Here is a 26,844-nt window from a genome sequence, read left to right on the forward strand (position 1 = left end):
TGGGGGGGAAAAATACCAAAAAGCAGGATAGTGTCCTGACCAGCCTGGCTACCGAAAGTTTAACTCAACCTTAATCCCTACACTCTCAAGTGGGAAGTTTGGCATCTGGCTATCATCAGATTGCTCTGAAGGTGAACTAAGACATATAATAAATACATTTATCAAAATGCCTCAGCCCATAACCAAGGCCCAGAACCACTGGTTAAATAGCTGCCACTGGCCATAATTGCCACAGGCACTGGTTTTTCATAGCTCTGGATGGTGCCTCCTAGCAAGCAGAGTTGCCCAATAGCCTGGAGAAGGCAGCTGAATCAGGAGAAGAGGAAGAATGACGATTGAAAACTGAGATCAGAGCCTGGCTTGATCTGCTTATCTGTAAACCACCTACAACAGCTGACACAAGAGACCGCAGTCTAAAACCAGCCTGTCCAACGAAATAGGCTAAAGCTGCCAAGAAAATGCCTGGAGTGTGCCTTGGATGCCTGAAGCAGAAAGAATAATTAGAGATTTCACAGATTAAATTCCTGCTTGCATGTCTATCATCGACTGGAGTCGTTTACTGAAGTGAAATGTGCAGTTTCAGAGCCATCAATGCCCTGCATTTCAACATGTTAATCTCCATTTGCTGGAATCAGGTAGCATTTCTAAGGAGGAAAGCAGGGAGGGTGTCATTTAAACAACAAAAGCATCCCTCACTACCATTTGAGAGTAAAGAAGGATCTTGATGTACAAAAACTGGTGCTATTTCTCCACCTGGGCCCAGCCACCCTCCCTGGCCCTCCGCCCCGCCCCAATGTGGATGGACATTCCCCTCTAGTAACCAAATCCACCAAAACAACCTCTTTGCATGGGGTTTTATGAGGAAGGTTGACAAGGAACATTAGCATTTAGAGACCAGGGCCTTTGGTGGGTGATTTCAGTACACTGCAGAATCAGAAAAATCAAGGGAGTTGGCTCTCACCCTATTACCCCTGAAGAATTCACAGAAGAAATTACAATGGCATCAAGCCCTGGTTTCTTACAAGTATGGGATGGAGAAGCTACTCATTAAACAATTATACTGTTAAACAACAGAGTAATTGCATTCGTTGGTTAAGAACTTATAATCTTCCTGTTTGACTTAAGCAGAAGGTCATAAAGCACATAAATAGATGTAGCTTTTATAGTTTGATCGCTACCACTAAGGCTGTTCCTTCGATAGGTACCTGATCTTCTAGGAGCCTTCTCCATCCAACTGGAACAGCAGCCATTCTCCCAATGTCTGTTAGTAGCAGGGGTCCCCAAAGGGAACAGGAACTCCCAGCAGTAATAACTCCATCTCTACACCTCAGTGCAGTGTAAATGGAAGGCTGGGCTACTGACCTGACTGCACTGTAGACGAAGAGTGGGTTACTGACCTGACTCAGAAAGTCAGAGGAGGCTTCATGCTCTTCCCAGCTCTGGTTCCTCCCCCGGGCTCTTCCCATCGCCATGAGAACATCATGCTCCTCCTCAGACCCCTTGTGCCTCTTCCTTATCCCGGCTCCGAGCTCGTAGTCATCTGCCGTCAGCAAGGATTTGCTGCTCAACCTGAAACCCAAACATACCATTTGGTCATCTAGCCAGCCAAACCACCCTTGGGCTCTGGGAAGGGGGGGAGGGCCACCCCTTGTGAGACCCTGAGGTGTGCGCTCTGGAATATGGAAGGGCAGGGATGGCTGCGAGGGTGACCAGATCTCATAAAGCTACAGTACTAGAAGGCTGGAATATTTGTGAATGAGGCAGAATGAGGTTTTAATGTTAAAGGAAGAGGGGAAAAAATGCCAAAACCTTCAAGTTAGCATCCTCTGCTGGCCTGGACACACACACACACACACACACACACACACACACACACACACGGACACGGACACGGACACACACACACACGGACACACACACACACACGGACACACACACACACACACCCCTCTTAAACAGATACTGCTTCACAAAAATATGCCAAGAAAAAGAATCATAAATGCCAAGGAAATCCACCAGGGTGGGAAAAGGAATTAAGATCGAGCCCATTTGAGCTGGGCGCCAGTGGCTCATGCTTGTAATCCCAGCTATTCAGGAAGCCGAGATCTGAGGATCTTAGACCAGAGGCAGACAAAAACCATGAAATGCCAATTAACCAGCAAAAAGCCAGAAGTAGAGCTGTGACTCAAGTGGTAGAGAGCCAGCCTTGAACAAAAAAATAAAAGTAAAATAAATTAACATTTGTTGAAAGTTCAACAACACTGTGAGGCCTTGAGCAGAAGCCCCACACTGGCACTCAACACAAAGCTGCTTCCCCACACCCTTTCTGCTACGGCTCTTGCTCATCCCCGTTCTTCTCCTGTCAGGAGCATCCAAGGAGATTAATGCTAAGTCCTGCAGCACCGTGGCACCCTTTTGCTCCTGAAATGTCTGCTGCATCCTACTATGCACTCTTTGGAGGCCCCAAGGCTGCCTGTGTCTACATACCCTTGGTGTCTTTACTGCAAATGCTCCACCCCTTTCCTCCACAGCCCTCTAATGACACACAGGGAAGACCAAAGCCACTTGGGACAGAACCTCAGCCCTGGATGGCAAGCCGGCACTGAAGACTACCTCCAGAGGGGCTGCTCTGTCACCCCCAGAGGATCTGGTCCCCACGGTAACCCCATAGCCCGTGGAGGGACCCTGTCCCTCCCGCCTGAAGGAAGTGGCCCTGGACAGAGACTTGTGCAGCAGAGGGAACTAAGTGACAGCACAAGGAGGCAGGAGGAGCCAGCAGGGCTGGCTGCTTGGCAGTCCCTTGGCAGGGAGGAGGGCCTAGAAGGGGGCCGGAAGCAGTTCTTGGCTGTGGGCAGGTAGGCCTGGGCATACCACAGGAGACAGTCTCTTCTCCAGCACTGTCCTCCCAGCTCTGCTCCCCTAAATGGCTCACTCGCTCACTCACTCACCCTTCCTCCTGGCCCAGGTGGCAGGCTGGGCTCTCTGAGTCAAGAGCCCAAGGACTTGAGGTCTCCTGGTGCCACACGCAGGCACCTTGCGGGGGGGCCCTATTCCTCCCCTCTGAGCTCGGTGCCAGTCCCCGACCCGCCGAGGGGCCAGCCTTACTTTCTGCTACTGCTGTGGCTCCTCCCTCTCTTGCAGGGGGGCGACAGGGCGCTCGGGGTGTGGGTCCGTTTCCGTGGCCTGCCAGGGCCTCTGCGTGCCAGGCTCCTATGGGAATCCTCGTGCCTGTCCCTTAAAAAGAATCACAGGCTGGGCTGTGAGCGTGGAGCAGGCGGGGCACAGAGGGCACATGCACTGCACACACACCACTCACGCAGATCCACGCACACCTGACGGCTGCCACGGCCGACCTAACAACCCCGAGGCCCGCCTGCCTGCCTGCCTGCCTGCCTGCCACTGCCCGACGGGGCCGGGATGCACTCACCCTGAGTCCCGGCGTCGCTGGAGCTTCACCAGCTCCCGCTGCTTCTCTTTGTACTGCCTCTGGACCTCAGCCAGCCGCATCCGGAAGTCCAGCTCCAGGGCGTCCATGTCCTCAAGGGAGGACTTCATGGCGTACATCTGGGCGACACCAGGGGGGAAAGGAGAGGTGTGAAGACACATAGGAATGCTTGCAAAGTCCTCAGTTCAAATCCTACAACTTCCTCTAAGAACTAAGGATTCTGCCTCCTTCCCCAATTACCAACTCGGAGAGCAGTGTCAGCACCAAGTCAGGTGCCACACAGAAAACAGGGTCTCCCTGATGTTAAATCCAACATTACAAAGAGATATGACAAAGTACAGGACTTGAGAAACAAAGGGCTTCCACTCAATTTGTCACATCATTGCTAAATGACTCCATGTTCTTGACCACATATATGGTATATATATGCGCATATCTGAAGGATGTTAGGAGGAAGACACAGAATCAGAGGGAAACAGGAGAAAACGTACAACAGAGAGACCCATCAGCTCCACTGGACATGGGTGAAAATGAACTAAACAACTCAAGGGCAGTGATGGGAGGGAATGAGAAAGAGGGGACAGCAAACACTAAGCAAAAGGAAAGAAATGTATATACCACCCGACATGAAACAGTTGTGTTGTCCAAGTTCATAGAATTCACAAATATTATAGACTATTGCCTTGTGAAGATTAAAATGTGTTTGCAACTTTAAGCATCACCATCTCACAATACTGTGAAGTCTGTGAAATTTATGCAATCACTTAATTTCAATGAAAAATTATATTAAAAAAAAAAAAGGAAAACAGGGCCTGGTCTGTCCAGAGGGCTCAGTTAATAAAGACAGAAGTTGTTATTTGCACCCAGGGGCTCATGGCAGGCAGTGCTGGCGGGAAGCCCAATGCATAGTGTGGGGCAGCATCCGACCTAGCTCCTAGGCTGCTTTCTTCCCACCCATCAAACCTCACCTGACTGATAAACTAAGGCTCAGAGAGGGAACGCAACTTTGCCTAGGACCACAAAGCCCAGCAGTGAAGTAAACTAGACTCAGGTCAAGATTCTCACCCCAAGCAAGATGGTGTGTCTTACTCCTCCCCGCTCTCCCCTCCCTCCCCCCCAAAATGCCCAGACTGCCAGCACAGCTCACCCGCTCCTCTTTCCTCTGCATCCAGCTGTACTTCTTGTTGGGGTTCAGCTCCCGTGGAAGCCTCAAGTTCTTGAGCGGGTCCACAAAGGGGCTGTCCAGCACCTCCTTCAGCATGTGGCTGCTGGCGGCCAGGAGGCTCTCCAGGGAGGGCCGCACAGGAAGGCCCAGCTCCGTGCCTGCAGAGGAGAGGTAAGCCAATGCAGGTGCAGGGGCCGGGGCCAGGTCCCAGCCCAGTAATTTCAGGCAGGTATGCAGCCACTCGGGCCCACCAAGCGAAAATGAGGCTCAGAGCCAGCGCAGGCCCCGGGACACAGCCACCCTAGCCACCTGGACTAAGGCTGAGATTCAGGACATTGCACAGGAAACTGGAGACTTCCAAAGTCACCGAAGGCTGACAGGCTCTTCCCAAGACTGTGGCTGACTCCCAGGAACTGTATTTTTTTGGGGGGGTGGGGGGTGGGGAATGTCCTGGGACTTGAACTCTGGGCCTGGGTGTTCTCCCTGAGCATTTTTTCGTCAAGGCTAGTGCTCTACCACTTGAGCCACAGTTCCACTTTTGGCTTTTTGGTGGCTAATTGGAGATAAGTCTCACAGACTCTCTGTCAGAGCTGGCTGTGAATCACAATCCTTGGATCTCAGCCTCCTGAGTAGCTAAGGATTACAGGCACGAGCCACTGGTGTATGGCCATGAGCTGAATTTCTCCATAGTGAATTCACACAGCTCCCTGTGTAAGCTCCCGAGATCAGAGCTGAGGACAGAAACACAAACCAAGACAGGTGTGAAGAAGGAAAAAAACCTACTCCCAACACACACACCCCTCCCTGGCAACAGCTTCTGCCAGATGATTCCAGAAATGTTTATTCATGCCTCAAAATTCCTGACATGCATGGGCATCCTATGTAAATACTAAAAGGAATTGATCAATACCTGGCATCTGTCACATTGAGCTGCTCTCTGCTCAGTGTGTTGTGTGTGCATGCACATGTGTGTGTGGGGGGGGGTGGAGAGAGGTGGGGAGAGAGAGAGAGAGAGAGAGAGAGAGAGAGAGAGAGAGAGAGAGAGAGAGAGAGAGCGAGAGAGAGCGAGCGCTGGTGCTTGAACTCTGGACCTAATGTTCTTGTTTGGCTTTTTTACTCAAGATCGGTGCTCTACAATAATTCCACTTCTGGCTGTTTTGCTGGTTAATAGGAGATGAGTCTCTCAGATTTGTCTGCCAGGATAGCTTCAAACAAGATCTTCAGATCTCAGCTCCCTGAGTGGTTAGGATTACAGACATGAGCCAGTGTCTCAGTGTCTGGACTTCAAAATTGATATGGAAGGTTTGCTGTTTTGTTGCTGTGTCTCATGTTCTTTGGTGATACCAGGGCTCGAACTCAGGACCTAGCACTGCTAGGCAGGAGTTTTTGTACTTGAGCTGTGGCCATTGCTTTAGTTCTTTTTAGAAAAAGCTGGCCTCAGACCACGATCCTCTATCCTACCTTTGCCTCCTACACAGCTGGGACAACAGGTGCAGGACACCATGTCCAGCTTGTGAAAATGAGAATCTTGCTAACTTTTTGCCTGAGCTGGCTTTGAACCACAGCTCCACTTCTGGCTTTTTGGTGTTAAACTGGAGCTAAGAGTCTCACAGACTTTCTTGCCCTAAGCTGGCTTCAAACTTTGATCCTCAAATCTCAGCATCCCAGATAACTAGGATTACGGATGTGAGCCATTGGTGCCTGGCTCAAAATGTTGCATTTTAAATTGACATTTTCCCCCTTTGATGTAAAAATATAACAGAACTGGTAGAGCACTAGCCTAACCAAGCATGAAGCCACCGGTTCAATACCAAGGACCAGAAGATTAAGTGAAATTACTTATGAGTATTTTTGTGTGTCACCATTCCCCATACAAAGAAGAAAAGGGTTGCATCCACCATCAGCCATCCAAGGTCCCAAAGATGGACTTGAAGAGTTAGTCAGGACTTTGGGGCTTCACAGTCAGAGCGCTGTGCAGTACCTGCTTTCTACCACTAGGTGTCAGAAACACTCCCCCAAACTGTAACTGACAACCAGAGATAATCACTGCCAGGCAGGCACTGGTAGCTCAAGCCTGTAATCCTAGCTACTAACCGAGGAGGCTGATATCTGAGGATCTCAGTTCAAAACCAGCCTAGATTGACCAATCTGAAAGGCTCTCATTTCCAGTTAACCAGCAAAAAGCCTCTCCTGGTCAAGGGACAGCCTTAAGTGGACAAAGCAAAGCAAGAAACCCCAGTCCTGGCAAAAAAGAAAGCAGCTGTCACTGCTAATACTGTCACCTGGAAGCAAAGTCATCCCTCTGGTTTTACTTGTATAGATCCTTAGGGCAACTGAGGCCACAGGAAGCAACTCTACCAGCTTAAGCTACAGCCGGCCAGCCCACCTTACAGGGCTGCCCCTGGACCACCAGGGCGTGGTTAGGGTCCTCAATATGGCAGGGTATTTGATCTGCTGCTCTGTGCTACAACAGGTGACCTGTCCACCTCTTTCCTCGCTGAGGCCCGCGGCCGAGGTACCCAGAGCAGCCACCAGGCCAGTGTTTACAGGTTCACTTGTGCCCCCAAGTTACTAAGTTGGAACCTAACCTGCTACCTGAGAATGTGGCCTGGGAATTAGTGACAGGGTCTCTCCAGATTGTGAGGCAGGGTCCCAATTCAACATGACTATTAGCGTTCTCAACGAGGGGACAGTGGAGATGAGAAAAAAACGGTGTCTGGGACTTGCATGGCCACAGAAGAGAAAAAGAGAAAGAGGAAGAGGAAAAGCAAGAGGGGGGGAGGGAGAGAGGGAGAGAGAACGCCAGCCTACAGATGTGGAAGTCCCCAATTCAGCTGGGCATTGTAGCACAAGCTTATACTCCCAGCTACTCAGGAGCCAGAGGTAGGAAGATCTTGGCTCAAGGTCAGGGGGAAATCATGAAACCCTATCTGAAAATTAAATCAAAAAGGCTGGGCACATGGCTACAGTGATAAGAGTACCTGCTCGCCCAGCATGTACAAGGGCCAGGGTTCAATCTCCAACATCACAGAAGGAAGGGAGACAGGGGGGTTTGCAGCCCCCTAAGAGCCAGGGGCCGTCCCGGGACGTGTGGACCATGTGGCTGCAGCATGTACCACACCAGTGTCCTTTGCTCTAAAACTCAGGCCCCCAGTTGTTGAGAGCAACAGTGTTTTCTTTTTTGGGGGAGTCCGGTCGTGGGGCCTGAACTCTGGGCCTGGGTGCTGTCCCTCAGCTCTTCAGCTCAAGGCTAACGCTCTACCACTTGAGCCACAGCGCCAATTCCGGCTTTTTTCATTTTGCTTATGTGGTGCTGAGGAATCGAACCCAGGGCCTCATGCATGCAAGGCAAGCACTCTACCACTGAGCCACCTTCCCAGCCCCAGCAACAGTGTTTTCATTTGCTTAATCTTTTTTTTTTTTTCAATTGAAATTAGGTCTTACTATGTAGCCCAGGCTGACTAAATTCACCAGCTTCCCAAGTGCTGGGATTACAGGTGTGGACCATCACTCCTGGTCTTTGCTCCCTTTGAGCAGCATTCCCTTCCTCCTACATCCCAGAAGGTGACACCCCCAAACAAAGGCTAGACATGGGCCCAACGCTGGTGGCTAGGGGACATTGCCCAGGCCCTGAGCTCAAGTCACAGTACTAGCACAAAACAAGAAAAGGACAGGGCTGGGAAGATGGCTCAGTGGTAGAGTGCTTGCCTTGCATGTTGCCTTGCATGCCAGAGGCCCTGGGTTCGATTCCTCAGCACCACATAAGCAAAAAGAAAAAAGTCGAAAGTGGTGCTGTGGCTCAAGTGGTAGAGCGCTAGCCTTGAGCTGAAGAGCTGAGGGACAGCGCCCAGGCCCAGAGTTCAGTCCCCACTACTGGACCCCTCCCCCCCCCAAAAAAAACAGAAAAAGGACAGAAAAAGGGGGAAAGAAGGGGCTAGAGCCCGCCAGCCGGACCTAACTCTCTAGAGACAGAATGTGCTATAGTGAAAAGCTTCAAGTTCCAGGTGGCTCCTGAGGTGAGGCTCAGCACTGGGACCAGCGAGAGCTACCAAGAGAAGGTGGCCTCATTCATGAGTCTGCCAAACTACTCAAGGCAGCCTGAGGGCAGAGGAGGAATCACTAGCGTTCTCTCTGCCCCAAGACAGTGAGTCCTCCCTCCCGCCCTCCTGCCCGCCTGCCCGCCTGCCTGCCTGCCTGGAATGAGGCTGAGAGAAAGTGGAACAGGAAGAGGGAGGGAAGGAAAGGAGAAAAGTCCTGTGGGTTGGGGTGGAGCCCCTGGATCCAGTCAGACCTTAAGCTACCTCAGAACTACTCAACATTTGATTCCAGGAGCCAATCAAGTCTCTGCCTGCTATGCAAAATCTCTTGCAACTCCAAGGGTTCTGCTCTTACAGGACACGTCATTGGTAGGATGAGGCAAGTTTTCACCTCAGGAGCCCAGGGACTAGATTTTCCACAACTGGGTGCTTTCCCAAGATGGTACCTTTTCATATATTATACCACACTTTTATAAACAATTGAATAGGACGGATAAGGTGATGTTAGGAAAATGAACCCTAAGATATGTATTCAAATGTTTTTTTTTTTTCTTTCATGCGATTGTTTCTAACACACTTATAAGATTATTTCTTTGTTGCTTTTTTTTTTTTTTTTTTTGCCAGTTGTGGGGCCTGAACTCTGGGCCTGGGCGCTGTCCCTCAGCTCTTCAGCTCAAGGCTAGCGCTCTACCACTTGAGCCACTGTGCCACTTGCAGCTTTTTCTGCTTATGTGGTGCTGAGGAATCGAACCCAGAGCCTCATGCATGCAAGGCAAGCGCTCTACCACTGAACCACCTTCCCAGCCCTTCTTTGTTGCTTTGTATGTCCCTCTCCCACAGTATATAACCCCTGCTTTCACTGTATTTGATGTCGGTATAATTTGTGGAGGGGAAGGGGAAAAACAAGTCGTTTAAATAGGGATACAGGTGCACCCATTGCAACAATGAGAAGTCGTTATGTCGAAACAGAACTTTACAACTATGGAGGGGAGGGGCGGGGAGGACTGGGTGGGAGGACAGGAGGAGGATGGGAAGGGATGGGAAGGGGAAACAAAGGAGTAGGTTACAATGCTTGATAAGAAATGTACTCATTACCTTGCCCATGTAATTGTAACTCCTCTGTACAGTGTTTTCACAATAAAAAAAATTAAAAATTAAAAAATTGAATAGGAATAAACTGTAGTTGATACAAGTTTGCAGGGGTAGGGGTATGGGGGGTGTGGTATGTGTGGTGTGTGTGTGTCTCTGTCTGCAGGGGTAAAGGAGTGTGTGTGTGTGCGTGCGCGCGCACTCGCGTGCTTCTCAGATCTCAGCTGCCTGAGTAGCCAGAACTACAGGCAAGAACCACCAGAGCCCAGCTTGGTTTTGTTTTTGCTGTACTGCGGGGTTTGAACTCAAGGCTTTGCACTTGCTAGACAGGGGTTCTACCACTTGAGCCATGTCTCCAGTCCTTTTTGCTTTAGTACCTTTCCACCTGAGAGTCTGGTGTGTTTTGCCTGGGACCAGTCTTGGACTGTGATCCTGTATCTCTGCCGCTTGCATGGTTGGGATTACAGATGTGCGGCATCCTGCCAGGCATATTTGTTGAGATGGGGGAATTTCTCACTAACCTTTTGCTGGGCTGATCCTATACCACATTCTTATCTCTGTCTCCAGGTAGCTAGGATTATAGGTATGGACTACCACAACCAACTTAAAGAACAAATACGTTAGCCGGGCGCTGGTGGCTCACGTCTGTAATCCTAGCTACTCAGGAGGCTGAGATCTGAGGATCGCGGTTCAAAGCCAGCCCGGGCAGGAGAGACTCCTATCTCCAATAAACCACCAGAAAACCAGAAGTGGCGCTGTAGCTCAAGTGGTAGAGCGCTCGCCTTGAGCTGAAGACCACAGGGACAGCGCCCAGGCCCAGAGTTCAAGCCCCACGACCAACAACAACAACAAAAAGAACAAATACGTTAAAAAACCATCTTATTAAAATGCTTCACAAACGGCAGGCCCCCCACCCGTGGCACTGACCTCCAGCCTCCCGGCTCCTCCTCTCCAGCTCCAGCTCTGCAATCTCACTCAGCAGCGTGATGCCTTGCAGGAAGCTCTGCTCCAGGGCCAAGTTCTGAGTTGTGTCCAGCTTCTCCACAGCCTCAACTCCAGGGGCCAGGGAGGGCAGAGGCCGGGCCTGGGGCAGCTCTGCCGCCGCTGCCAGGGCGTTCATGCCAGCCAGGGGATCCTCATGGCCCAGGCTAGTCTCTTCCAGGTAGCAGGCCCGGCCGGGCCCAGGGACGGCCTCCTGGGTCTCCAGGTTAGAACACTGGCCCTCTCCGACGGGCAGTTCCGGGCTGGGCTGGGGCTGACTGAGAGCCGGCTGCACCAGGCTTCCCTCCGGCCCGGCCTCCGCGACAGGGCGGCCTACAGGCACGCCCAGGGGCACCTCCACCGGCTCCTCCTTTGTCTCCACCAGGGGCTCGGGGCTCAGGGTCCCCAGCTCCAGGTCTTCTGTCCGGCCCTGCATCTCCACCTGCGCTTCTACCCCTTCCGTGAGCTCCGAGTCCTCCGCCCGCTCCACGGTGGGCCTCAACACCTGGGCCTCCAACAAGCTGCCTCCACAGCCGCCCGCAGGGCTGGAGGCCGCCATGCTGTCGGGGACGGGCAGGGCCAGCGGCGACTCCATGGGAGGCAGCTCCGGGGGCCCCTGATCCTCATCCTCCACCTCGGCCTTCACCTCCCGCGGGGCCAGCGGCGGTTCCTCGTGGCCCTCGGCCAGTGGCTCGGGGATCTTGGGGGACAGGCGGATGGGTTTGTCCTCCGGGGACAGCGCCAGGAGCTCAGGGCTGTCGGCAGGCAGCGGCACATCAGGGGCCAGGCCATCAGCATCGGCAGCCGTGGTGGGCTGCAGCAGGAAGGGGTACGGGCGCCCGTAGTGCGGAGGCAGGGCCTGGAACGGGTACCTGGGGGGGATTTCTGCCAAGGACACAGGAAGTCAGGGGTGAATCCCCCAAATAGAGCTCAGCCAGCCCCTCTGTCCCCGGCAGCAGCCACCCACCACTCCCAGGACACTGCCCCTCCCACCCCCCTTCTATGCCTGAGCTGCTTAGGGCCGCCAGCTTGGGGCCCCAGGGAATGGCAGGGATGGCACCACCCCGACATTCTCCCCCCACCCCCAAAAGCACTCAGTACCAGGCTACACCAGGAGCATGCATTCAATGAGATCCCAGTCTTTTGCCTGGGCTCCATCCCAGGAGAACCTGCCTCCCCCTCCCCCCCAAAGCAAAGCCTAGTAACTGTGGACTGAGTGCAAGGTACAAACCTATAATCCATGCTACTCGGGAGGCTGAGATAGGAGGATCACAAACCGAGGTCAACCCCAGCACAAGAAAAAGAGGCCCTACTTGAAAAATAACTAAAGCAAAAAGGAGCATGGGGTATGGGCTCAAATGGCCACACACCTGCCCCAGAGAGCTAATGTGGTCACCCTGCCCTACTCTACAATCTCTCTGCGGTCTGAACAGTTTCCCCAGGAAGAGAGCCATGTGCAAAGACTGTCTGAAGCTGCCAGGAGCCTGGCTCTGACCTGGGCACGGCAGAGGTGCTGACCTGAGGAAACTGACTGAGGGCAAGATGCAATCAGGGGCCAGGCAGATGCTAGCAGCACCACGCTACCAGCCCGAATTCACACCCGAGTGCCCAGGAGAGACTTCACATACATGGTCGCTCCAGAGTCGACTCTGTGAACAGTACATGCTCCACAGAGACAGAAAACACGAATGAAGGCAGACAGAGGCTATAATCCCACAGCTATGTGGAGGCAGAGATTGACTGAGAGGATCCTAGTTCAAGGCCAGCTCAGGAGGATATAGTGAACACACTCTCCCCCTCAATCCCAAACAACAGGTTGGGCAAGGCAGTAATAATACCTATCATCCTGGCTACCTCGGAGGGAAGAGAGGTGGAAGAAATCACAGTCCAAGACTGGACTGAAGCAAAAGATTTAAGACCCTATCTGAAAGATATCTAAAAGCAAAAAGGGCTGGCGGTGTGGGACAAGCGGTAGAGCATCTGCCTAGCCAAGGGTGAAGCCCTGAGTTCAAACCCCAGTACTGTTTAAAAATAAATAAAGTAGGGCTGGGAATGTGGCTTTGTGGTAGAGTGCTTGTCTAGCAGGCATGAAAATCCAAATTTGATTCCTCAGTACTACACACACAGAAAAAGCCGGAAGTGGCACTGAGTGTTAGCCTTGAGCAAAAGCAGCTTAGGGACAGTGCCCAGGCCCTGAATTCAAGCCCCAGGACTGGCAAAAATAAAATAAAATAAAAACGATAATTAAAAAGGAGGTGCCAAACTGGGAGAGGTTCAGTGCCCCACATCCAAACTCTCACCTGAGAATAAGCTCTGGAAGGGGCTGGGTGCTTCCTTCTCCAGTTCCAGATCTTTCTTCTCCACGACGTTCTCGGGGGCCTCCTCCTTCCGGGGCAGGCCAGGGTTGGGTGGCGGGGAGGCGGGCGGGGGGCTGCTGGGGTGGGTGCTGGGCGTGGCAGGGTAGGCGTAGGGCGGCGGCTTCGAGGCCACGCCTTCCAGCTTCTGGGTGACCTTGGCCTTCAGTGCGGCCACGGAAGAGGCGCGGGGTGAGGGTGGGGGGCTCACAGCCTTGCCGTAGGTCCCCGTGGGCCCAGTGCCCAAGCCCGGTGGCTTGCGGGGCAGCAGCCCGGGCCCCGAGGCGGACAGGCCAGCCTTGGCTGTGGCCTCTAGGCTCCGCTTGGCCACCTTCTCCTCCATGTCGGCCCGCTGCTCCTGGGTCTTCAGCCGCTCCTGCTGGGAGGGAGTGGGAGGGGGGGAGTCAGGTCAGTGCGATGGGGACCCCCGGCAACGGTCAGGGCCACTCGGCCCTCCTTGGCCTGACACCCACATTCCAACACATTCTGAGCCACCTGCGTGTAACAAAACAGGGTTCTACAGAACGGGGGAGGGCGCGACATGACAGGGCTGAGGGGAGGGGACAACTGGGCTGGGGGGAGGAGGAGAGACCGATGAGGGTTGAGGCCTTTAGTCCCTCCACAAGAGATTGGGGCACATGAATGGACCCCAATAATCCTGCCAGGAGTGCCAGGCAGAGCCAGGAGCCAGCATGGATGAAGTATCTGTGTCATGGCCGTGCTCATAAGGGGTGCTCACTAGCAGCTCAGCATTTCACTGCACGATCACCAAAGCATCTCAGACAGGGGACCATGGAGTTGTCATCCCCGTGTTTGATGACCAATCAGAACAGAGGGAGAAGGAAAGACTCCATTAGACCCAATGGTTACAAGGGCCAGACACAACAGTAACAGCAACAACGAAGAATTGACAGCTCCATGCTGGGCACAGTGGCTCACACCTATAATCCCAGCTGCACAGGAGGCAGAGATCAGGAGGATTGTGGTTTGAGGCCAGCCAGAGGGAACAAGTTAGCAATTAGCTGGGCACCAGTGGTTGTAATCCTACTCAGGAGGCTGAGATCTGAGGATCATGATTTGAAGCCAACCCAGGCAAGAAAGTCCATGAGACTCTTATCTCCACTAAACTAACAAAAAAACTTAGAAGTGGAGCTGTGGCTCAAGTGGTAGAGCATTAGCCTTAAACAACAAAGTTCAGGGACAGGGGCTGGGAAGGTGGCTCAGTGGTAGAGCGCTTGCCTTGCAAGCATGAGGCCCTGGGTTTGATTCCTCAGCGCCACATAAACAGAAAAAGCCGGAAGTGGCGCTGTGGCTCCAGTGGTAGAGCACTAGCCTTGAGCTGAAGAGCTGAGGGACAGCGCCCAGGCCCAGAGTTCAGGCCCCATGACCGGCAAAAAAAAAAAAAAAAAAAAGTTCAGGGACAGTGCCCAGGCCCTGAGTTCAAGCCCCTGGACTGGCACAAAATAACAAAAGCTATCAATTAATAAGCACACACCTTGTCATCCCAACTAAGGGAGGTATAGCAGGAAGACTGCAGTCCAGGCTGGCCCGGGCATAAACATAGATGCTATCCCCCAAATAAACAAAGCAAAAGGTCTGGAGGTGTGACAGATGGTAGAAAGCCTGCAGAACAGGGGTGAGGCCCTGAGTTCAAATCCCAGTATTATCAATAATAACTTCCAAAATATTGACCCGTGGGGCTGGGAAGGTGGCTCAGTGGTAGAGCGCTTGCCTTGCATGTCTGAGGCCCTGGGTTCGATTCCTTAGCACCACATAAGCAAAAAGAAAAAAGCCAGAAGTGGCGCTGTGGCTCAAGTGGTAGAGCGCTAGCCTTGAGCTGAAGAGCTGAGGGACAGCGCCCAGGCCCAGTCTGCCTCTGCTCCTGCCACATTCCATCTACTCCTGGGCTTTTTGCACATTGTTGTTCAGGCTCTGCTTAAATGCCGCCTTCCTGGACTCCGGCGGTCCTTTCTCCCTCCCAGTCCTCCCTCATTCTCAGTTTCGGGGCTCACCACCAGCTGGGCGCTGCGCTGCAGCTCCAGGGCCTGGGCGGCCTGCTGCTGCAGGTACAGGAACTCTTGCTGCCGCAGGAAGTGCTGCTGTGAGAAGAGCTGCAGCTGCTGCGCGTGGTGCAGGGGGGCGCGGCCCGGCGGGTACAGCGCCGGCCACAGCGGGGGCACCGCGGCCCGCTCCATCAGCTCCGCTGCGGACACACGGGCGACAGTGGGCTGAGCTGGGCTGCCTCCCTCCCCGGCCCCATCTCTGCTCCCCCCAGGGCCCTGCACCCCACCCCCATCCCGCAGGAGGAACTCACCGAAATGAGGCAGGTGGTCGCTGGGGATGACCACCAGCTGGCCGGACTGGGGGTCCCGGACAAACTGGTAGGTGGAGGGCAGGGAGCCTCCCAAGCTGGGCGGGAAGGCAGGGGACACACCCTGGTGCAGAGGTGGGGGGCCCAGGCCTAAGAGGAGAACCGCAGCTCAGTCAGTGCTACCAGGCCCCCACACGATGCCCCCATGCCAGGGCCCCCGCCAGCCCCCCCGTGCCGCGCTCACCGTACGGATGTCCTGCCAGCCACATGGACGAACCTCCGGACCTGGGCAGCCAGGGGTGTGAAGCCAGGTGAGCAGCGGGGTCCGCCGACCAGCGCCCCGAGCCCGCCAGTGTAGGGCCGCCAGTCACCATGAGGTTGGGGTTCAAGCCGTTGGGGGCGCAGCTGGTGGGGTGCAGGCGGGCAAGGTCAGCCAGCTCCTTGCTCTCCCTGTCAAACCAAGACACACAGGGTCAGCATAGACATGATGAGAAGTAGGGTGATGCCCGGGGCCGGCAGGGGGAACCCGGAGGTGGCCCCCCCCAAAAAACAACTCCCCTCACTTACCGGAGCAGCTTCTCCTGCTCCCGATCCAGCCGGCCCCCGAGCAGCCGCTCCTCCCGGTGTCTGGAACGTTCGTCCACGCAGCCTTCCTCCGCCCGGCTGTGCCCTGCTAGGCCCAGACCGTAGTAAGCCCCAAGGCACCCCCACCTCACCCCACCATCACCTCTGCCCCCCCCCAGGGACCCACAAGGCCCTCCATGGCTGCTTCCTGCACAACACAGCACCCTGGGATGTACCATGTGTGTGGGGGGGGGGGGGATCCTCTGTGCTAGGAACACTGAGCTACATCCCCCCAGGATAGCTGGGCGTGGTAGCTCAAACCTGTGATCCCAGCTACTCAAGAGGCTAAGTGGAGGATCACGGTTCAAGGCTAGCCAGAAGACCTCATCTCCATCAATGACTGATCATGAGGATGTGCATGCCTATCATCCCAGCTATGCAGAAAGTACAAATAGGAGGATTAGGGTCCAGAAAGGCCTAATTGCCACCCACCCACTTTTTTCTTATTTTATTGACTGAGGATTGTATTAATTGGGATTTGACTTTGGGTCTCCCAAATGCTGGGCAACCACAGCAGCCATATCCCCAGCACTAGTCATGCAGTAGTTTTTCTTTTTCCCTTGGTTGTGATAAGGGTTGAACTCAGGACTTCAGACTTGCTAGGCAGGTGCTCAACCACGTGAACCACTTCTCCAGCTCCTTTTGCATTGGTTATTTCCAAGTTAAGGTGTTACTTTGTCTTGACAGGCCTAGACTATGATCTTCCTAAGTTGTCCTTCCCAGCTGGGATGATGGCGTGTGCTACCTCATCCAGCCATGGAGTGAGATGGAGTCTGGAGAACCTTTATGCCTGGGCTAGCTTTGAAACACGATCCACCAATCTCCACCTCCCAAGTAGCTGGGATTCCAGGGTTGAGCTACCATACCTAACTGGACAAGTGCTTTTGAAGTGACAATGGGGCATCCAGCTGGGTAGGGACAGGACTAGGAGCCCGTGTTTGCTGAGCCCAATTGGGTTCCCCTCAAGCAGGACAATCAAGGGAGGCCTGAGCATGGCAACTCAGAGAACTGAGGCTCAGAAAGGAAGCACCAAGCTCCATTCAGGACCAAGACACAGAGGGTCACCCCCAGAGTTCTGCAGCTATGCTTAGAAATCAAGAGTGTGGCTGATGCAGTGGCTCACACCTGTAATCCTAGCTGAAATGTGAGGATCTGAGTTAGAAGCCAGCCTGGGATAGGAAAATCCAAGAGACTCTTATCTGCAATCAGCAAAAAGTCAGAAATGGAGCTGTGGCTTAAGTGGTAGAATGCCAACTTTGAGTAAAGAAACTCAGGAACAGCGCCCAGACCCTGAGTTCAACCCCCAGGACCAGTACTTCCTTCTCCAAAAGAGACACACCAGGGCCCATGGACCAACCAGGACTGGGACAGCCACCCTTGGGCTGATGGTAGGCCCAAGTTCACAGTGCTCCTGAGGGCCAGGATGGGGCTGAGCTCTGCCCCAAGCCCAGAGCCTTCCCAGGCCTTTCCCCGCCCATTGCAGGGCTGCAGGAGGCTGTGCCTGTACTCAGTGCCTTGCAGTCCCCAGAGCCAGACCGCAGCCACAAACTGGATCAGGCCAAAGAAAGGAGCCATGCCTCCGGGCGCCGGTGGCTCACGCCTGTAATCCTAGCTACGCAGGAGGCTGAGACCTGAGGTTCACTGTTCAAAGTCAGTCTGGACAGGAAAGTCCTGTGAGACTCTTATCTCCAATTAACCACCAGAAAACCGCAAGTGGTACTGGGGCTCAAGTGGTAGAGCGCTCGCCTATGAGCTAAAGAGTGCAGGGACAGCGCCCCAGCCCAGAGTTCAAGCCCCATGATCGCAAAAGGAAAAAGAAGAAAACAGAGCCATGCCTACTGCACCCCGCCCCACACTAGGTTGGGCTCTGCCTCAACCCCTAACCCCTCCATAGCCCCCCAGGGCCTGAGCCCTGCTTACACGGTCACCCCACAGAAAGGAGCCCTATACCCTGCTCTACATGGAACCCTGCTGTCCACCTAAGGGCTCGTCCTAGGTAGAGAGTTCTAGATCAACCTAAACAACATAACCAGATCCTGATTTGAGAGACAGAAAAAGAGACAGAAACAGAGAGAAAAGAAGAGGAGATCTAGGGGAAGAGCAAGATACACAGTTACCACCACAGTCCAGTATAATTCCAGCATTGGAACTGAGACAGAAGGATCCTAAGTTCAAAGCCAGCCTGGCTACATAGGAAGACCCTGGCTCAGCAACAAAATGAAAGCAAAGAAGGCTGGAGGTGTGGCATAAGTGATAGAGCACCTACCTACCAAATGCCAGGTCCTGAGTTCATACCCCCGGACCACAAGGGGGAAAAAAAAAATCTGAATCTAACTATTGCCCAGTATAGTGGTGCATACCTGTAATCCCATCAATCAAGAGGAAGAGGTACCTGTAATCCTAAACTACTCAAGAGGATTGGGCAGAAAAGCTCAGTAGACTCCCAATTCCAAATAAACCAGCAAAAAGCAGGGTTGGGTGTATGGCTCAAGTGGTGGAGTACCAGCTCAGCAAGCACAAGGACCTGAATTCAAATTCTAGTATGGCTCCAAAAAACCCCACAAATCCCCCAACCTTCCCCCCTCCACCCCTGCCCAGACAGGAGGATTGTACTTGAGGCCAGCCAGAAAGATCTAACTGCCTAAACAAGTCATTTAGGAAGTCATTTAGGTCCTGCATGCCAAGTCCATAAAAACACGGGCGCCAAGCCAAGGCACTGGTGGCTCGCGCCTGTAATCCTAGCTACTCAGGCGGCTAAGATCTGAGGATAATGGTTCAAAGCCAGCCCGGGCAGGAAATTCTGTGAAACTCTTATCTCCAATAAACCACTAGAAAACCATAAGTGGTGCTGTGGCTCAAGTGGTAGAGCACTTGCCTTGAGTGGAAGAGCTCAGGGACAGGGCCCAAGCCCAGAATGTAAGCCTCACAACCAAAAACAACAACAACAACAACAAACCACAGGTCCCTTACTTCCTAACCCACTCACAAATATTCATTCATTTCTCCAGCACCTGTTCTAGCCGGGCCCACCCCGACTGCATCTGGATGTATAAAGTAGAAAAGGCCGGGCAACACCTCCCTCAAGCATGCTTCAGGATTGAAGGCTTCAGGTTAAGTTTATTCGTAGGAACCTCTATTCTTAGAAAAATGACTCAAAAATCTCACAGAGGCGCAATGCACAAAAATATTCCGTGCAGCATTCAGAACACAAAACATGGGGGTGGGGGGAGACAGCACCAAGAAGGACCCACCAGGGAATGAAGGCCTAAACTCTACGCCTGCTGCTGCACGCACAGCACAGAATATGAAAGGCCATAACAAAACAAAACAAAAAAAAAAGACAATTCCAAAGACTGGTGTCGCTGGAGAAACGACTCCACATTGTAATATGGGAGGGGGGGGGACTCAACCTAGTCCTGGGTGTGCTGGGCTCCATGGGTAGAAGAAAATGGCAAAGCAAAACGAATTCCCAGAGACATGAAAGTCTACAGTATGCCAGCAAGACAAAATACTCCTTTCTCTGCCTTTATCTTTTTTTCAAAAAATGTGTTTATGGGTTGTTTTTTTGTTTTTTTGTTTTTTGCATTTTGCATAACTGGAAAGGTAATAAAACTTCCAGCAGCAACCACAGCGGGCCAGTGGGAAAAGGGGTGGCTAGTATGAGAAGACAGAGAAAAAGAAGCCAGGGAGCCAGGAGAGTTAGGTTGTAAGAAATACCAGCCAGCGAGCTGCAGTGGTACAACACACCTGTAATCCCAGCTGCTCAGAAGACAGACATAGGAAGACAAGTTCAAAGTCAGCCATCCTCTCCCTACTCCCCCCACTATCATATCAAGCTGGGTTTGGTGGCTCATGCCTATTATCCCCAGCTACATAAACTATAAGACTAAGAGTCCAGTGCAGACTGGGCAAAAAGAACAAAACCATCCAGGTACCCATGGCTCACGCCTTTAATCCTAGCTACTGAGAAAGCTCAGATATGAAGGTTGAAATTTAAAGCCAGCCCAGGCAGGAAGGTCTGTGAGATTCTAATCTCCAAGTAACTATCAAAAAAGCCACAAGTAAGCTGAGCACTGGTGGCTCATGCCTGTAACCCTAGCTACTCAGGGGCTGAGATCTGAGGATCACAGTTCAAAGCCAGCCTGGGCAGGAAACTCCATGAGACTCTTATCTCCAATAAACCACTAGAAAACTGGAAGTGGTGCTGTTGACTCAAGTGATAGAGTGCTCGCCTTGAGCTGAAGAACACAGAGAAAGCGCCCAAGCCCGGAGTTCTAGCCCGACAATGGACAAAAAAAGCCACAAGTAGAGCTGGGACTCAAGTGGGTGCACTAGCCTGAGCAAAAAAAAAAAACCCTCAGGGAGGCTGGGAAGGTGGCTCCGTGGTAGAGTGCTTGCCTTGCATGCATGAGGCCCTGGGTTCGATTCCTCAGTACCACATAAGCAGAAAAAGCCAGAACTGGCGCTGTGGCTCAAGTGGTAGAGCACTAGCCTGGAGCTGAAGAGCTCAGGGACAGCGCCCAGGCCCAGAGTTCTGGCCCCATGACTGGCAAAAAAAAAAAAAACAAAAAACCCTCAGGGCAAGCACCCAGATGTGAATTCAAGATCTGGGCCCATCAGAGAAAACACACACACACAAGGGGTTGGGAAAGTGGCTTAGTGATAGAGTGCTTGCCTAGCATGCATGAAGCCCTGGGTTCAATTCCTCAGAAAATGCCAGAAATGGTGCTGGGGCTCAAGTAGTAGAGTGCTAGCCTTGAGCAAAAGAAGCTCAGGGACAGTGCCCAGGCCCTGAGTTCAAGTCCCAGGACTAACCAAAAAACAAAACAAAAAAAAAACAAAAAAAAACCTTAACAAGGCATGGTAATCCTAGCTCTTCAGGAAGCTGAGGATCCCGGTTCAAAGCCAACCCCGGGCAGATAAATCTACAAGACTCTGACCAGCAAAAACCTGGAAGTGCAGGCAGGACTCAAGCAATAGAGCAACAACAACAATAAAAAGCCAAGCAAACACTAGAGGCCCGGGGTGCGGGGCCCCTGGTGGATGGGCAGGCAGGGCGACGGGGAGGGAGGGCGCCCGGGTCACTCACCTTTGCCGCTGCTCAGTGACAAGGGCCGCTCCTGGTCCCCCAGCCCGGGCCCCAGGCGGCCGCCGCCCCCGCTGTCCTTCTGGCGGGCCACGGCCACCGCGATGCCCACGGGCGGGTGCCGCACCTCCGCCTCGCCCTGGGCTCCGGGCCCGTCCCGGCCAAAGGCCTTGGCGCTCTCCGGCCTCTCGGGGTCCCGCTTCAGCTGGCGGCCGGCGGCGGGCGCGGGGGCTCCGGGGTGCGGGACCCGAGCCTGAGCTCCTCGGGGGGCTCCGGCGGCGGGGGGCGCGGGCTCAGGCTTCATGGTGCCCAGGCCCCCAAAGGGGTTCTTCCTGGCGCCGGCGCCGGCAGGGCGCAAGGCCGCGGCGTCGCGGGCGAAGCTGCCGCTGTACTTGATGAGGCTCTGCATGGCCGAGGCCTCCCCGAGGTCGGCCGCGCCGGGTCGGGCGCAGGCGGCGGGGCTGCGGGGCAGCGCGGCCCCGGGGTCCAGGTAGGCCTTCTTGGCGACGGCCAGGGCGTCGTCGTCGGCCCCGGTGCGGCCGGCGTGGTGGTGCTGCGCGGCCAGCGCGGCCATCTGCGCCGTGGCCAGGTGGCCCAGCTCCAGCGGCTTCCACTTGGGCTCGGGCGCGGCGGGCGCGGCGGGGCGCGCGGGCTCCAGGCCGAGGAGCCGGGCGCTGGTGGCCTGGGCCCCGGGCCCGCGGGCCGCGCGATCGCAGGTTCGCGGCTCCCCCTCCGGCTTGGGCGGCTCTTTGGGGGCCGGGGAGGCGCGCGCGGGGGCCCCGCGGGCCGGGGCCGCCTCGGGCACGGGCGGCGGCGGGCGCTTGAGCGAGCGGATCACCGAGTTCTTTTCCCGCAGGATCTCGGGGCGATCGGAGCGAGGGTCTGTTCGTGGGGAGCCCGGAGGGCCCTGGAGGACCCCGGGCCGGGCCACGTCGCGCTCCCGGGCACGGGCGTCGCGGGCCTGCGAGGCGATCTGGATGGGCCCCGCGCGCTCCTCGAAGGCCTCCACGGAAGGCACGAAGGTGGGCGCCACCACGCGGTGCTCGCGGCCCGGCTCGCGGAACGCGGCGAAGACGCCCGCGGGGCCCGGGGGCCCGGGGCCGGGCGGCGGCCGAGGAGGCAGCGGCGGCGGGGACCCGCAGGGCCGTGGCGCGGGCGGGCGCAGCAGCCGGGCGCCCTCGTCCTGCCGCGCCACCGCCTCTGTCACCAGCGCGGGCGGCAGCCCCGGGTCCCCCGGGCCGCCGCACAGGCTCCGGGCGGCGGGAGGCGGCGCGCCCTTGGCCTTGGCCTCGGCCAGGAAGGGAGACAGGCGGTCGGCCAGGCGCGGGGGGCCGCGGTCCTGCCGCCCCTCCGCCCTCGCCTCCTGGGTCAGGTCCACCACGCCCCGAGGCCCAGCCACCTCTTCCCGCACCCGAGGGTCCTTCTTGCCGAACAGTGGGGGCGGCTCCCCACTGCTGCCACCGCTGCCCCTGCCAGCGCGCTCCTTGCTGGCCGCGTCCCTCGTGGAGCTCTTGGCTGCTGCGGGGCCGCTGGGGGTCCTGGAGGACGCCGCGTGCGAGTGCAGGGCGCCTGGGGCCCCCGGGGCTGGCAGGTAGAAGCCATCTGCGGAGGAGAAAACGACAGGAGCCTTAACCCTCCACGGAGCTGTCACCCAGCTACCGGGGAGGCTGAGATCTGAGGATCACAGTCGGAGGCCAGCCGGGGCAGGAAAGTCCGTGAGACTCATCTCCAATGAACCACCAAAAAGGTGGAAGTGGAGCCTTGAGTGAAAAGCTGGCTCAGTGGTAGAGCGCTTGCCTCGCATGCATGAGACCCTGGGTTTGATTCCTCAGCACCACATAAGCAGAAAAAAGCCAGAAGTGGTGCTGTAGTAGCTCAAGTGGTAGAGCGCTAGCCTTGAGCTGAAGAGCTGAGGGACAGTCCCCAGGCCCAGAGTTCAACAAAAAACAACAACAACAAAAAGCTCAGTGCCCAGGCTCTCAGTTCAAGCCCCAGGGCTGGCACAATAAATAAATAAATTGGAGGACCATCTGGGATGCTAGTGAGAACTCCCCTAGAAAACCCCCCACCATGCCTCCCCTCCCAACCCAGGCCACTGACCTTTCTGGGTATCGAAAATGCTGGGCTGGCCCAGCTGGCTGAGGAGGGGGCTCCCGCTGCTGGGGGGCTCCAGGTGGTTCAGGTGGAGGTAAGACGGGTACAGGCTGCTGGGCAGGTGCGCAAAGCCTGAGGAGAGAAGAAAGCCAGCTACACCTCGCACAAAAGCTTCCTTCCAGCGCTCTCCTTGGAGGCAAACTGTTATGGCTGTCAGGCCCCTAAAAGCAGGCCTTACCCAAGGGGGTGAGGGGTTGAATACCAGCTCCCAGGTCAACACCTGCCAGGCTCTTGGCCCTGCCACTTCTGGCTGGACTCCAAGCGCAGGCAGCCCTCGGGAACTTGGGTTCAAATCTCCCAGGAAGAAAATCCCAATGGGTTCACCTAGGAAAGGCTAGACACCTGCCAAGCCTGGCCAAGCCCAACCATGTAATTATTATTTTCACTTAATCTCAAAAGCAACTGGGTGTGGTAGTGCAGACCTGTAATCCCAGCACTGGAGGCTGAGGCAGGAGAAGCAACCATTTGAGATCAGGCTGAACTAACCTACTGAGTGCTAGAAGTTTCAGGAAACAAAAACACAAAACCAAGCATGGTGAGGTATACCAGCAATGCTAGCTACTCGGGAGGCTGAGATGGGGGACGGTCATAATTTGAGGTCATGGAGGGAGGTGCTGTCACAAGACCCCAACTCAACCAAGCGTTGGATACCGTGCCTGCACCTGTCACCCCAGCTACACAAGACGCAGAGACCTCATTCAAAAATAATAACTAAAGCAAAGGGTTGGAGGACAGGGCTCAAGTGGTAAAGCTCTGAATTCTAACAAGTGGAAAGTTCTGAATTCAAATCCCAGTACTGCCAAAAAAAGAGAAAATTTGAAGAGGCCGGTGCTCTTCCTCTCTCATTGTATAAATCAACAACAAAAAAAAAACAGAGGCTCAGAGAGAACAATCTGCCCAAAGTACCACACACAGCACAGCAGCCTGGCTTTGGCCAGCTTGGACCTGGGATTTGTGGTGGTCCATGTCACATCAGGTGATGGGGAGGGAGGGGGAGGGACATCTGCAGGAGAACCCTAGTTCTGAGCAGAATCTGGAGACCCTCTTCTCTGCCGTGTCCCTAAGTCAGTCACTAGCTGCTTCTGAACACATGGCATACACACCACCACCACCACCTCACCCCCCACCCCTCCCCATAGCTGGCTGGAGACCACACAAGTGAATGCCGGGAACTTTCCCTCCCAGTGTCAACCCAGATGCTAAAAGGACCCCTCCCACACACTCATCGTGCTTAGAATGAGGGACACAAAATGAGGCGCATACAGGAGGAATGAGGGCCCCAAGGCTCCGCCACCAGCCAGAGACCTGGCCACTGAACACAGGCAGGGGCCTGGGCACCCAATAAAGGTCTTTCACGTCTTGCCTAGAACTGGGTCCTCCTGGAGATCCCTGAGGACTCGGCCCTCCCTGCCCCCTCTTTCTAGCACCACCCCCTCCCCCCCAACATCACCTGATAAGACATTAACCACCATAAATCCAAGAGGCCAGCCTGGTGCTTAGTGTGTCAGTTAATCACTGAGCAAGGGTTCAGAGGCAGGTCTTGGACACTAGGCTCTCATTCATGGCATTAGCACCTTGGCCTCTTAGTTCTTACAATGAGTGAGCTTAAGGGCACCCCATTTCCCATCCCGGCCCCCAGCAGATCCACGCCAGTACCATGATTTCTGGATTTTGTTTGTTTTTGCCAGTCCTGGGCTTGAAGTCAGGTCCTGGGCACACTGTCCCTAAGCTGATTTTGCTCAAGGCTAGCCCTCTACCACTTGAGCCACAGAGCTATACTTCTAGAGATAGATAGATAGATAGATAGATAGATAGATAGATAGATAGATAGATAGATAGATAGATAGACAGACAGACAGAATGATAGTTTTTTTTAATTTTTTTATTTTTTTGGTCAGTCATGGGGCTTGAACTCTGGGCCTGGGCGCTGTCCCTGCACTCTTCAGCTCAAGGCGAGTGCCCTACCTCTTGAGCTACAGCGCCACTTCTGGTTTTCTAGTGGTTTTTGGAGATCAGAATGTCACAGACTTTTCTGCCCGGGCTGGCTTTGAACCTTGGTCCTCAGATCTCAGCCTCCTGAATAGCTAGGATTACAGGCTTGAGCCACAGGCACCTGACTAGATAGACAGATTTGTATTTATTTGGTGGGTCATGGGGCTTGAACTCTGGGCCTGGGCACTGTTCCTCAGCTCTTCAACTCAAGGTGTACTCTCTACCACTTGAGCCACATCACCACTTCTGGTTTTCTGGTGGTTTATTGTAGATAAGAGTTTCATCACGGGGAAGTGGCGCTGTAGCTCAAGTGGTAGAGCGCTCGCCTTGAGCTGAAGAGCTGAGGGACAGCGCCCAGGCCCAGAGTTCAAGCCCCACGACTGACAAAAAAAAACAAAAAACAAAAAACAAAAAACTTTCTCTTAGGGCTGGGAAGTTGGCTCAGTGGTAGAGCGCTTGCCTTGCATGCCTGAGGCACTGGGTTCGATTCCTCAGCACCACATAAGCAAAAAGAAAAAAGCCGGAAGTGGCGCTGTGGCTCAAGTGGTAGAGCACTAGCCTTGAGCTGAAGAGCTGAGGGACAGTGCTCAGGCCCAGAGTTCAGGCCCCACAACCGGACCAAAAAAAAAAAAAAAAGAGTTTCATCACGGGCTGGGAAGGTGGCTCAGTGGTAGAGTGCTTGTCTTGCATGCATGAGGCCCTGGATTCAATTCCTCAGCACCACATAAGCAGGAAAAGCCAGAAGTGGCGCTGTGGCTCAAGTGTTAGAGCGCTAGCCTTGAGCTGAAGAGCTCAGAGACAGCATCCAGGCCCAGAATTCAGGCCCCATGATCAGCAAAAAAAAAAAAAAGTTTCACCAACTTTTCCTGCCTGGACTGGCTTTGAACCATGAACCTCAGATCTCAGCCTCCTGAGTAGCTAGGATTACAGGCATGAGCCACCGGTGCCCAGCTGGCTTTCCCTATTTATGTGGCCCTGAGGACTTGAACCTAGGGTTTCATGAATAGACCAGCACTCTACTACTAAGCCACATTTCCAGCCCTCTGCTTGTTATCTGGATCACAGGATGCACCAGGATTTGTGGGCCAAACAGAAAAGGCAGTCTTTGTGGGATGAGCTGGTGGCGACCCGGCCGCAGAGGGGCGGCCCAAGTGCTTTCACGGCCTGTCCCGTCCTGGCTGGCCACGGTGTGGGGCTCAGGCAGGATGGAAGCTCAGAAACGCCACCACCATCCCTGGGCCTGTGTCCCCCCCTGCGCAAAAGGCATGCCTGGGTTCTGAGAAGTCAGGGCCTTTCCCCAAGTAACTGGGAAAGCCATAGCGTCGGGCCTAGCAAGGTCCCCTGTCCCTGGACGCTGGGCCTCCGGCTGTTGCTTCCCAGGTTCAATGCAGTTGTACCCAGCGCCATGGCGACAGATTCAAGGCATGCTCAGTCTACCCCTGACCCCAGGAAAAAGCGGGGAAGGGCCTAAAGGCCCTCAGTCTTCACATGAGGCCTTTGCGGGACTATCATCAGCCAGGACATAGGGCGTCTCCAGGAGGAGGTCTTGGGATCCCCCAGTTTAAATCTCATCAGAACCCTCAGTTTTGAGCCTTCAGAGAGCTCA

The 26,844-nt window shown here is 54.5% G+C and overlaps 1 protein-coding gene across 4 annotated transcripts in view; it reads right to left on the reverse strand.

Annotated features, from left to right (window-relative positions):
• Tnrc18 (trinucleotide repeat containing 18) overlaps positions 1 to 26,844 on the reverse strand; it is an 85,619-nt gene that overhangs the window by 31,839 nt on the left and 26,936 nt on the right. For 2 of the 4 annotated variants that reach the window (XM_070033474.1, XM_070033477.1), the window contains 12 exons: positions 23,193 to 23,318; positions 21,096 to 22,694; positions 15,950 to 16,052; positions 15,627 to 15,832; positions 15,386 to 15,532; positions 15,084 to 15,274; positions 13,018 to 13,450; positions 10,664 to 11,602; positions 4,593 to 4,768; positions 3,428 to 3,564; positions 3,106 to 3,234; positions 1,398 to 1,569 (listed from right to left, as the gene is read on the reverse strand). In XM_070033474.1, the coding sequence (XP_069889575.1) occupies positions 1,398 to 1,569; positions 3,106 to 3,234; positions 3,428 to 3,564; positions 4,593 to 4,768; positions 10,664 to 11,602; positions 13,018 to 13,450; positions 15,084 to 15,274; positions 15,386 to 15,532; positions 15,627 to 15,832; positions 15,950 to 16,052; positions 21,096 to 22,694; positions 23,193 to 23,318 (4,358 nt within the window). The remainder of the gene's footprint in view (positions 1 to 1,397; positions 1,570 to 3,105; positions 3,235 to 3,427; positions 3,565 to 4,592; positions 4,769 to 10,663; positions 11,603 to 13,017; positions 13,451 to 15,083; positions 15,275 to 15,385; positions 15,533 to 15,626; positions 15,833 to 15,949; positions 16,053 to 21,095; positions 22,695 to 23,192; positions 23,319 to 26,844) is intronic. The other 2 variants (XM_070033475.1, XM_070033476.1) reach the window with 2 other exon arrangements.

Source organism: Dipodomys merriami, unplaced genomic scaffold (assembly GCF_024711535.1).
Source record: "Dipodomys merriami isolate MVZ:Mamm:240054 unplaced genomic scaffold, mDipMer1.0.p SCAF_22, whole genome shotgun sequence".
Classification (NCBI taxonomy): Eukaryota; Metazoa; Chordata; class Mammalia; order Rodentia; family Heteromyidae; genus Dipodomys; species Dipodomys merriami.